At 57.5% G+C, this 9,873-nt stretch overlaps 1 protein-coding gene across 2 annotated transcripts; it reads right to left on the bottom strand.

Moving 5' to 3' along the window:
• Positions 1–368: 368 nt before the first annotated feature.
• Positions 369–9,445, bottom strand: C2CD2L (C2CD2 like). Of its 2 annotated transcripts, none has more exons than XM_030838970.2 (14): positions 8,666–9,445; positions 6,588–6,683; positions 6,089–6,208; positions 5,798–5,908; positions 5,592–5,708; positions 5,386–5,497; positions 5,154–5,262; positions 4,404–4,468; positions 4,186–4,313; positions 3,912–4,086; positions 3,062–3,163; positions 2,781–2,917; positions 2,408–2,693; positions 369–1,443 (listed from the first exon to the last, which is right to left on the bottom strand). In XM_030838970.2, exons 1-14 carry the CDS (start codon positions 9,017–9,019, stop codon positions 1,232–1,234), a joined length of 2,124 nt encoding a protein of 707 aa, XP_030694830.1. In that variant the 5' UTR covers positions 9,020–9,445; the 3' UTR covers positions 369–1,231. The 2 variants fall into 2 exon arrangements, with proteins under 2 accessions (XP_030694830.1, XP_030694848.1); XM_030838988.2 differs by having other exon boundaries at positions 2,781–2,914.
• Between the last annotated feature and the right edge of the window lie 428 nt (positions 9,446–9,873).

The raw sequence follows: 9,873 nt of genomic DNA, 5'->3' as shown, positions 1-9,873 counted from the left end.
GGTCACAAAGATAATTAGTGGAGCTGGGACTCAAATCCAGGCAGTCTGGATCAAGAGGCTGTGCTCTGGACTCTCCTATATTCTAGAAGGAGCAGCCTGTTCAAGGAAGGGGAATGAAGATGCCCTTACTAGCCGATGGACTTTTTTTTTCTGATTGACATTTTTGCTACAACTTCACCCTTCAAAGACGCTTGTTCTCCCATCCTCTCTCTACATGTCCCATCCTCCCTGCAGGAACTTTGTAGACCCAATATATGTGTCACCGACCCCATCTCACCATCTGGGCCCTGTCTCTGATCCTCCCACTCCAACACCACAGCCTCGCTGCCCATTCGCCTGTCAAAGGATGACCAGTTGTCCAGTTTATAAACTCCAATTTGACTTTAATAAATTAAATTCCAGGCCATCACACAGCAATGGACATCATCATCTCCCACTATACAGAGGTGCAGCTCTGCTGTTGCTCCGTCATCACACACTCTGTAGATAAAGCCCCTAAAGCCATCTCTCGGGGAAAGGCTCCTGGCTCCCTCCTTCCAACAGAGCCACTGCTCACAGAGAAGGCATCAAGTACAAAAACGGTAACAAAGGGGGAGGGAGGGATGAGGAGCAGAAGGGGAGGCAGGGAGGTGGGGAGTACCTGCCCCCCATCCCGGGCACCGGCCCGGCTTTCTATGAGCTGTCAATGTCCTCAGAGGCAGACATTGGTGCTGGTCGGAGTGGGGACCTGAGGGAGGTGAGGGAGCCCCATCCGAAAGGGAATTGCCTACCCTCCTGGGATAGGGAAGAAGGGTCACCTGGGAGAGATGCCCTCTATTACCTGTTCACTGAGGGTCCGGGACCACACATATAAATAGAAAAGAGAATAAATAAGGGAGGAAGGATCAGCTGAGGAGCTGAGCACCCCAGGACTCCTCTGAGGGGCCAGTGCCAACAGCAGGCCAGTGGGTCCGAGGAACGCCCACATGCACCAGGACAGAGCCTCCTCTTTCTCCGGGCCACCCGCTCCCTCCTCTGTGTCCTCAGCAACGGGTGTCCACCTCTCACACACTTCCCGTTGCAAGTCCCCTTCCAACTAGCCCCAGAGCCCAGGATGGACAGGGCTTCCTGGAACCCAGAGGGCTTCCCTGGCCCAGGCTACCGGGAATCCAGGAAGGGGAATGGAAGGGAATGTGGGGAAGGGGCTGAGAGGATGCCTGCCCTCTCCTAGCTCAGGAGGTGAGCAGGGCCCTCAGAGCTGGGGGCTGGGGTTGCCATTGGCCTTAGGTTTGGATTTGAAGGAAAAGCGCTTGATAAGACGGCGAGAAAAGCTGCCAGCCTTCTTTCGGACGCTGGGTGTGGCCGTCGCGTTGGAGAGGTCATCGTGTGATTGGCTCAGACCGGCTTCCTTCTGACGAGGCCTCCGGCGGAAGATGAGCTTAGTGCCACTGCGCAGGAAGCTCACTGTGAGGGGAGAGGGGAGGCTGAGGCAGAGAGAGGGGTTCCATGGGGTGGGGTGAGGAGGGGAGCAGAGAAAGGACAAGCATGAAGGGGTCCAAGATGCAGAACAGAACAAACATGCCCTTTATCCTTCCTGAGGAAAACATGGTGATGCTCCTGACCACCGCCCCTGAGGTGGAATGTCACGGGGCTGGCTGCTCCGTGAGGACAGATTGATGATTGGGCCTCTTTACTACGGAAAGACAAAGGCGGGGCAAAGGGTGTTCCTAAAAGCCATGAAGGGACAAAGTGGGTTGACGCTGACTTGCTGACCAAATTCCAGGATGTGAGCAGGAAGCAGTGTGTCTGGAAAACTTCAAAGAGGTAAATTCAGGACGAATATCATGAGAAGGGTGTTTACACGGCAGGCTTCGGACTAAGGACTCTCATTATCCCAAGAAGTGATGCAGGCTTAAATCATAAATAGTTATAAATACTCGTGAGTGATAGACTCACTGGCAGAGGGATGTGGACGTCTGGGGGCAAGCCCTTGAACCTGAGAAATTAGAAATACCACAGCTGTGCACAGAGGGTGTCACTGCTAGAGGGGTACTCCTAGGGTTGCCTGGGGTAGGAATTCTTACACGCATAGGGGAGAGAGTTAAGAATGAAAGGAAAGGGTGATGGGCGAGAATAAGGGAAGGAGGATATGCGCTTAGATCCAGGAAGAAAGAAAAAAGGGAGGTAAAAGGAAATATTTTTACATCTCTTCTTATCACCCAAGCCTGTTAGATCCAAGCCAAGACTCAAGACATCAAGTTCCCCCCTCTCTACTCAAGCTTGGCTGAAACAGGCTGGGAACTCTGGGATCCCTTAGGGGAGGAAGGAGGAGATTGGCCCGAGGCTCCTATGTCCCTTAGTGTCCAGTGGGACCCAGGTGATGATACTGGGTATAAAGAAGGGGGGGGGGCTGCCAGTATCTCCCCACCTTTGTGATCCTTGAGGCTGCGGGTTTCCAGCGCACCAGTAGACCCTGTTTCCGACTCAACGTCATCCACAGAGGGCCTCTCAGAAATGTCCGAACGTGTTGTCTCATCTGCTTCCTGGACACTCGTGGGACTGGAGAGGGCATCTAGGGGTCCTGGGGACATGGCTGGTGGGTCTGAGGGAGGTGAAGAGGGACCTCCACTGGGCCCTGCATCATCCTGCATTGAGGCTTCCAGGGATGCCGCATAGCCCAGGGATAGTGCCAACTCGTCCTGGGCAATGGGCACCTGGCAGGAGGGACAAGTTTTAATGGGCAGGAGTGACCAATGAGGGTTCTCTCCCTAGCCCAGCTCCTCTCCCCAGAGCCCCGTTACCTTGGAAACCCCGGAGATGATGAGTGTGCTACGCTTAGTGGGTGTCTTCTTGGCTGCCCGCCCACTGGGCTCAGTCAGCTGGCGAATGGCTGTCTCTGCTACAGGGTCCAAGCCGTTGGAAAGGTGGCTCTCCCCTGCTGGAGGATGGATACAGGGCATGGCTAGCCTGACTCCTCCCCAGCTCCTTCTTGGACCTGAACTCCTGTGCCCCACCCAAAATGGTTTTTGACTCTGGGGCCCGGGTGCCAACCACCACTCACACTTCCCGATTCCCTACTCACGGCTGCTGCTGTGGGAGGTACTGCTGGGGCCACCGCTCTCGCTCAGCACAGTTGTTGTCTTCTCAGTCACCTCCACCTTGGACGGGGAGCGGGAGGGGGAGTCTGGTGGGTGGGGGAGGGTCAGTGAGCTGGGAGCTGCTTTAGAGTGGCCCCCACCCCCTACCGTCTTTATTGAGATGCAGACTTTGGTTGACTCAGAGGGTAGGGATGACTAAGGGATGATTAATCGCAGGAGTGACTAAGAAGATGCCATGGGGACAAAAAGACACCACAGGAACCAATGGGAGCGTGGGAAAGTGCCACGGGGCCCACCAAGGGCTCGGAGAGATGCCATGAAAATGTTGAGTGTGCAGAGATGGCAAAGGGGCCCAGTGGAGGTAGGGGGAATTCCATGGGACCCCTAGGGATGGAAGAAATGTCATGGAGGGCCCCTGGGAGTGGGAGAGTTGCCAGGGAGGCCACTGGGTTTGTTGGAGGGTCCCACAGGGTGCTGGAGGTTGAGGGGCGAGGGAGGGGCAATTGGGCAGCTGGGGCTGGGAAAAGGGAAGGGGAGACACATGTGAAAAGACAGAGGGGGAAAAAAAAAAGACAGAAGGGAACTTGGGGAGGTGGAAGTGTGAGAATACTGTAGGAGGGGCTGGTAGATCCAGGATTGAAGAGGGAGAGGACTAGTTAGGGAAATGGAGGGATGCAAGGGAAAGTTTGGGAGAGTCAAAGACAATGAGGAAGATGTGGTCGGAAAACAGGGAGAGCCGGAATTAGGGCTTTCCTTGCCCTTTCCCTGTCCAGCCACGGATCTGCAGTCTGGGGCCCCTGGCTAGAGCTGGGCTCCCAGGCTCCTCCTCTTTACCTAATTTGCCATCTACCCGGGGCCGGGACTGGACGGTGGTGACTGTGGTGACAATGGTGCCATCGGGCATGATGGTCCGGTCAAGCTCAATCTTCTTGGTAGGTGTGATGCTGGGGCGTGGAGTGGAGGGGGTGGGAGTGCCCAGGTTCCGGGGGGAGCCCTCCTCATACTGAAGCTGCCGAGGGGTGGAAGTGGAAAGAGGCAGGGCCTCAGAGACTGGTCTTCCCCCCGCAGCCCGTGTCCTCCCACCTCCCCCCAGGGGCCATTTTCTCACCTCTACTGCCATGGTGGCTGCCTGCCCCAGGGCTTTACCTGGCCCAGGGGTGAGTGGGCACACCTGTCTTCGGGACAGTGGTCTGGAAGGGGAGGCCACAGACATTGTGGCCTGGCCCAGGAATTCAGCTGGGGAAAGGGGTGGCACTGTGAGCTGGGGCCATGACCAGGCCCCGCTCAGCACCCACCCAGAGGTGCTCCTTCCTGCCCCATACTCACTGTCTCCACAGCTGCTACTCCTCAGCACTTTGAGGATCAGCTCCCGGCTCTGGGGCCCCAGATCCCTGTGGCCAAGAAGAGGTGGGGCAGGGAGGGGGGAGATTAGCAAACTGAATCCACCCTTGAGTCGATCACAGGCCAGAGGCAGACAGAGATGGAGGTAAATAAGATAGAACAAGTGCTGCAATCATCCTCCAAATATGGTCTCTTCCCAAGAGAATGGGATGGGGCTGAGCAGGGACCATACTACTCAGCCAGGCATTCAAATCCTCCATGCTCCTGCCCCATCCTGCCTTCGCAGTCTCCCTCTACGGCAAATCACTTCTCTTTCCTTGACTCAAGCTGTCCCCTCTGCCATGAACACTTCTCTCTAACACTCTGTTAAAATCCTACTCTTGCTCGAAGGTGTGATTTAAATGCCACCTCCTCCATGAAGCCCACTCTGATCCTTAACCTATGGGAATTAAGCTCCCCCATCTAAGCACTTCCACGGCACTTTGTGTAAACCTGGACTGGAGCACTTATACCATCTTCTTTACATACACCTGTCTCTGCTTCTAGCCTGTGATCAACTCAGGGCGGGGGTGTATCTTGGTTATATCTGGACTAGGCCAGGCCCTGGCAAACAGTAGAGGCTCACACCAAGGTTTACTGAAAACAGAGCTGATTCATGCCAGGGCTCTGCTGGAAGGCTCTGATCCCCAGTCCAGCTGTGGGAGCAAGGGTGGGGGCTGGGGAGTCACTCCTTACAGTGCCAGGTCCTCGCTCCACTCCACCTCGGGCCCAGCCCTCATGGGCTTGGTCCACTTCTGTTGCATGGGGTCGTCGAGCTCAGCTACACAGCACACTTCCCCAGTACCTGTGGGGGACCGGAAATTTGAAAATGCTCAGTTCCAAGCTGAGAGGCCACGCCCTTGGCAGGGGCGCCAGGGGCACCTGCAACCATAGCCTCGGCAGTCCCCCAGAAGATTCTGGCTCTCACCTTCCAGCTCACGTCCCAGGTGAGATGCTCGAAGCTGCCTTAGGAATAACCGGGTAGGTCTGGGGATGGCTGGCTGGGCTTGGGGCACCATAGGTGGCTTCTCACTGGGTACCTAAGAGCAGAAGGAGGTAAAAAGAGCAAGAATCCCGACACAGTACCCTGGGGACAGTATGCACGCAAACTATCTGCTTTGAGCACCTACTCACCAGGTCCCCAGGGGCAGAGCAGGCCCTGAGGTTGACCATCATAGCTGGCTGGGTGCTGACTATGGAATCCTCGATCAGCTCCTCGATAGTGGAGAGCTCTACTTGCTCCTCACCTCTCTGCAGGGCGGAGAACAAGGAGGTGAGGCCCCCCAGCTCCGCCTCCCCTTCCCTGTTCTGCCGCTTCTCTCCCAGCCCTGCCCCCTTACCTCCCTGTTCTGCAGCTTGGGAAGCACTGTCAGCCTGAGGTCTGGGCGATCCGTGAAGGCCCAGGATACAAGCAGGCCCTCGCCGGGGATTTCCTCCAGGTTGACTTCCAACTGGGGACAGGGGACAAAGGGACTGGGTTGACTTGCCCCACTCCTCCAACTACTCCCAACCCCACCCCCCCAGGACCCTCCCTTCCCAAATTCTGTCTTAGAGAGGAACCAAACTGAAAAGGCTGAGGCAACTGAACCGTCCGCCCCCTCCCCAACTCAGTTTCCCACATCCTCCTCCACCTGTGTTGGTGGCAGTGTCAGAGTGACGTGGTAGGTCTCCATGGAGACGGCAGCGGGGGACTGCTGGGTCACAGAGACTGGAAACATCACCTCCTCAGCACAGAGCTGGCAATGCAGCACCTGAGACAGGCGAGGCACGGAGGCAAGGAGGGTCACACACGGAGGAAGAGTGCTCAACTTGGCCCTGCCCTGTCCTGCCCGACAACGGGTCAGCAGACCCCTCTCCACTTCGGTTTTCCTTGGGAATCACCTTTTGGGGGTCATAAGCCCATAAAAGAATGATAAAAGCCAAAGTCTCCTCTCTCCAGGAAAATGCAAATATGCACACATGTACTACAGTTTGCATGTAACTTTAGTGGGATTTTCAGACCTCCTGAAGCCAATCCTGGGATCCCTAAGGCATTCAAAGACTTCAGGTTAAGAACGCTCAGACTAAAGGGAACTCAGGATCAGTCCCCACTCCAGCCCTAAAAGAAGACAGTGCCCATAAGACCCTTACCATGGTGTGCTCTGATTGGTCTGTGCAGGTCACATGACTGATGCTGGCTTTGGGTGGGAGTTGGGGCACCTCCTCAAAGGCGATTTGGATGGAGCTCTGAGGGAGTAACATGGGCATAGGATCAGGTCTCTGGAGCTGCCCCCCACAGGGCTGGCCTACTCAGTTGCTGGCTAGGCCCTGGCACTGCGGAGGCCTCAGCTGCAGGCTGGCTTCTGGCCCCTCCTTGGCTCAGGGCTTTAGGACAGCAAGTGTTCCCCTTGAAGCCCGCCTTTCCAGGGCCTGTAGCTGCTAGGGAGAGCTGGGAAGCTAGACCGCCTCAGAGACCACATCACCTTGAGCTGAAGACCCTAGACTTCTCCTGGAATGCCAGGAGCCTCCCTCTTCTCCCCCACCTTCCTCTTCATCCCCGCCCTACCCTGGAAGAAAGGTGTGCATAGAAAAAAAATAATAAAGGTGTTGGTGCCACCTGTATATCGTAGCTGGGCAGAGACACAGCTGAGCTAAGGATGAAAGCAGTAGGGCCCCTTATTCAAGACAAGAGCTAAACCTTCTTCCAGATAAATAGGATGTAGAGGCATAAGAGTGTGACTCTATCCATATTCTTGGAGATGAAGACTAGCTCAGCCTGGCCTTGGGGAACTTTACCACAGGAACTGGGAAGAAAAGCAAGCTCAGAGGGCTCAAGGGCCAGAGATTTGGCTAATTCCTCAAGGCAGACAGCAGGATGGCTTTAGGGAGCAGAAAGCTGCTTAGCTTAGGTGTTGTAAGAGCTTCCTAATTCTTCCACAGCAGTGGAAGCCAACTGCTGCAGCCCCATCCAGAGAGCAGGATGGGAAGAATTAAGGAGCGGGCACAGACAGCTGGCAGCTCCTCCTAGGGTCTTGGGATGGGAGGAAACAAATCCACAGGGCTCATTTGCCTGGCAAACCAGGGAAAGCCAACTTCTCTGCTACTGTAGCGGTCTTGTTCAAAAGCCAGGCCAAGGGAGATGGATGCTGGGAACGCCAGTCTCCCCACCCCCTGCAAGGGAGGCTAATGTCCAGCTGAGTCAGCTGTCCTGGGGAGTCAGTCCTGACCCGGGGACAAGGTACAGGGAGAGCTGGGTGGAGGGTTGAGTTCACGGCATAGACTGACAGATGCCATCTGGCTTTCAGGTCAGCTGAGCAGAGGAAGCAGAGCAATTTCTTGCGTGGCCACTTCTGTTTCCAGGCATCTGGGGAGCTAGTGGAGTAAAACCCTCAGACTAGTGGTGGCTGGAAATGGAGAACCCTCTGAGCCAGGGGCTAATAGACCGCGAGGGCCAAGATGAGTGTGGACCCCAAGAGAGGGAGGTCTCCACCTCCCACCCTACCTCAGTCTTATGACCACGCTTCCTGCCCCACTTCCTGGGAGGCCAGCTGCCCATGGTGCAATGGGAGGAAGTAGGCTGGGTTAGTCTGTGACTGACCCTCAAGGGGCAGCTCTAGGCTCATCTACTGGGCGGGGCATGGAATGTCAATCTCCTTTCCACCTGAATACCTTTCCCTAAACACAGACACTGCAGGGAGCGTGGAGAAGGACGTGTTAGACTGCAGCAGTGAAATTACTGAGGGATGGGGTGGGGGGGAATTCAGGCTCCCCGGAGACCTGCCTGATCACACCAGGGATCTGGGGTATGAAGTGCTGACTGGGTGTGATGGCATGAGGACCAAGCAAATTCCTTCCACAGGTGCACATGTCTCCCTTCTAACCCCCGGCAGCACCACCCACCCACCCAAGCCACACACACAACCAGCACCCAGGCTGGGAGGAAGTGCCCTGGGGCACAGGGATTAGCGTTGCTATGAGAACAGCAAGTTGTGCACTGGTCTGGAGCCAGAGAGTACCTAGACCGCAAGAATAGAGGATTTGGGACACAGCCGGATTTCTACAACCGCCAGCCTCACTTGCACCCTTTTCTCTGATCCCAGAGGAAAAGAGAGGCCATAGGGTTCCCCAGTTGCTCCCCACCCCCATACGTGCCTCCTGGCCTGAGCAGTCCCTCCTCTAGAAGAAAAGGCTGAGTGACGGGACCACCTAGGTCCTCCTGTCCAACTCACCCCATCCCTGCAGGCCTGCTCGTTCAACGCTCGCACCCAAGCCCGCTGCCAGTTCTCCCGGAAAGACTTGAAGGCGAAGAGCGACGCCAGGAGGCCCCTGACGCCTGGCTCCTCAGGGGCGCCGGCCCGAGTCGCCCGCAGCCTCAGCAGCGAGCGCCAAGCGCCCAGCTCCCGCAGGGAGCCGGCGGGCTCGGCAGCTAAGGCGGGTCCCGGGCCCCGGCCCCCGCGGGCCCGCGCCAGCCACAAGCCCCGGGCATACTGCAGCAGCCAGCCCAACACCGTAAGCAGCGAGGCGGCGAAGAGGACCAGCAGGGCCGCCCAGCCCACGTCCCGCTGCCCCCAGTCTGGATCCATGCTCCGCGCGGGCTCAGGTCCCGGTTCCGGCTCGGGCTCAGCCGCTGCCCCGGGGGAGCATGGCCCGGGCGGGCCGCGGGGCGAGGGCGGGCTCCCCCGGGGCTGGGCGCGCGGGATCGGGGGCTCTCCGGGGCTGGGTGCCCGGGACTAGTGGGTGCCACAGATCGAGGAGAGGAGGTTCCTGGGGGATCGCGACGCCGGGGTCCCTCTCTCCGGAGTCCGGGGCCCTCCTCAGTTGGTCCGGCAGTCCAACCCGCGTTAGTCGCCGGCCAGCGCCCGACTCCTCCCACGGCGGGGGCCCCACCGGACCCGGGCGGGGACTCGTCTGCGGGGACTCTGGGGCTCGCAGGCAGGCACCGGCTCCGGGAGGGCTGCGTGCGCAGAGCTGACACTGACAACACGGCCGGCCCCCCCGCCCCCATCCGGCCTTAAAGGAGCCGCACCCGCGGCGGGCGGGGCTTAGTGAGCCCGGCGTTCCAGCGCTAGAAGAGGGTGGGAGGAGGAGCGGAGAGCGGAGGAGGTTCTAGGGTTGGAAATAGGCGGGATCTTTAACTACCCCGCCCCATCCTGGAAACGGGGGTACTCCTGCTCCCCCGAGCTCAAGGCGAGAGTAAGCAAGAGTAATTTCACTCACCTGAGATGACGCCTTTGCTCTCCCTTACGTTCCTTAGTTTTCCATAGTTTGGACGCCTGTGGGGTTAAAAAGGAGGTGACCCCTGTGGATAGCATCAACCCCTTATCCCAACACTCCCAGGCTCAGCAGCTTCTTGGTTCCTATGTCCTGGCGGAAGCTAGGCCCTAGGTATGTAGCTGCAGAGCATCCCTCCTAGATAGAAGTGACTGGCAGAGGTCCA

Source organism: Globicephala melas, chromosome 8 (genome assembly GCF_963455315.2).
Source record: "Globicephala melas chromosome 8, mGloMel1.2, whole genome shotgun sequence".
NCBI lineage: Eukaryota > Metazoa > Chordata > Mammalia > Artiodactyla > Delphinidae > Globicephala > Globicephala melas.
The sequence above is the reverse complement of the archived record's forward strand: the minus strand, read 5'-3'. Positions and strand labels throughout refer to the sequence as shown.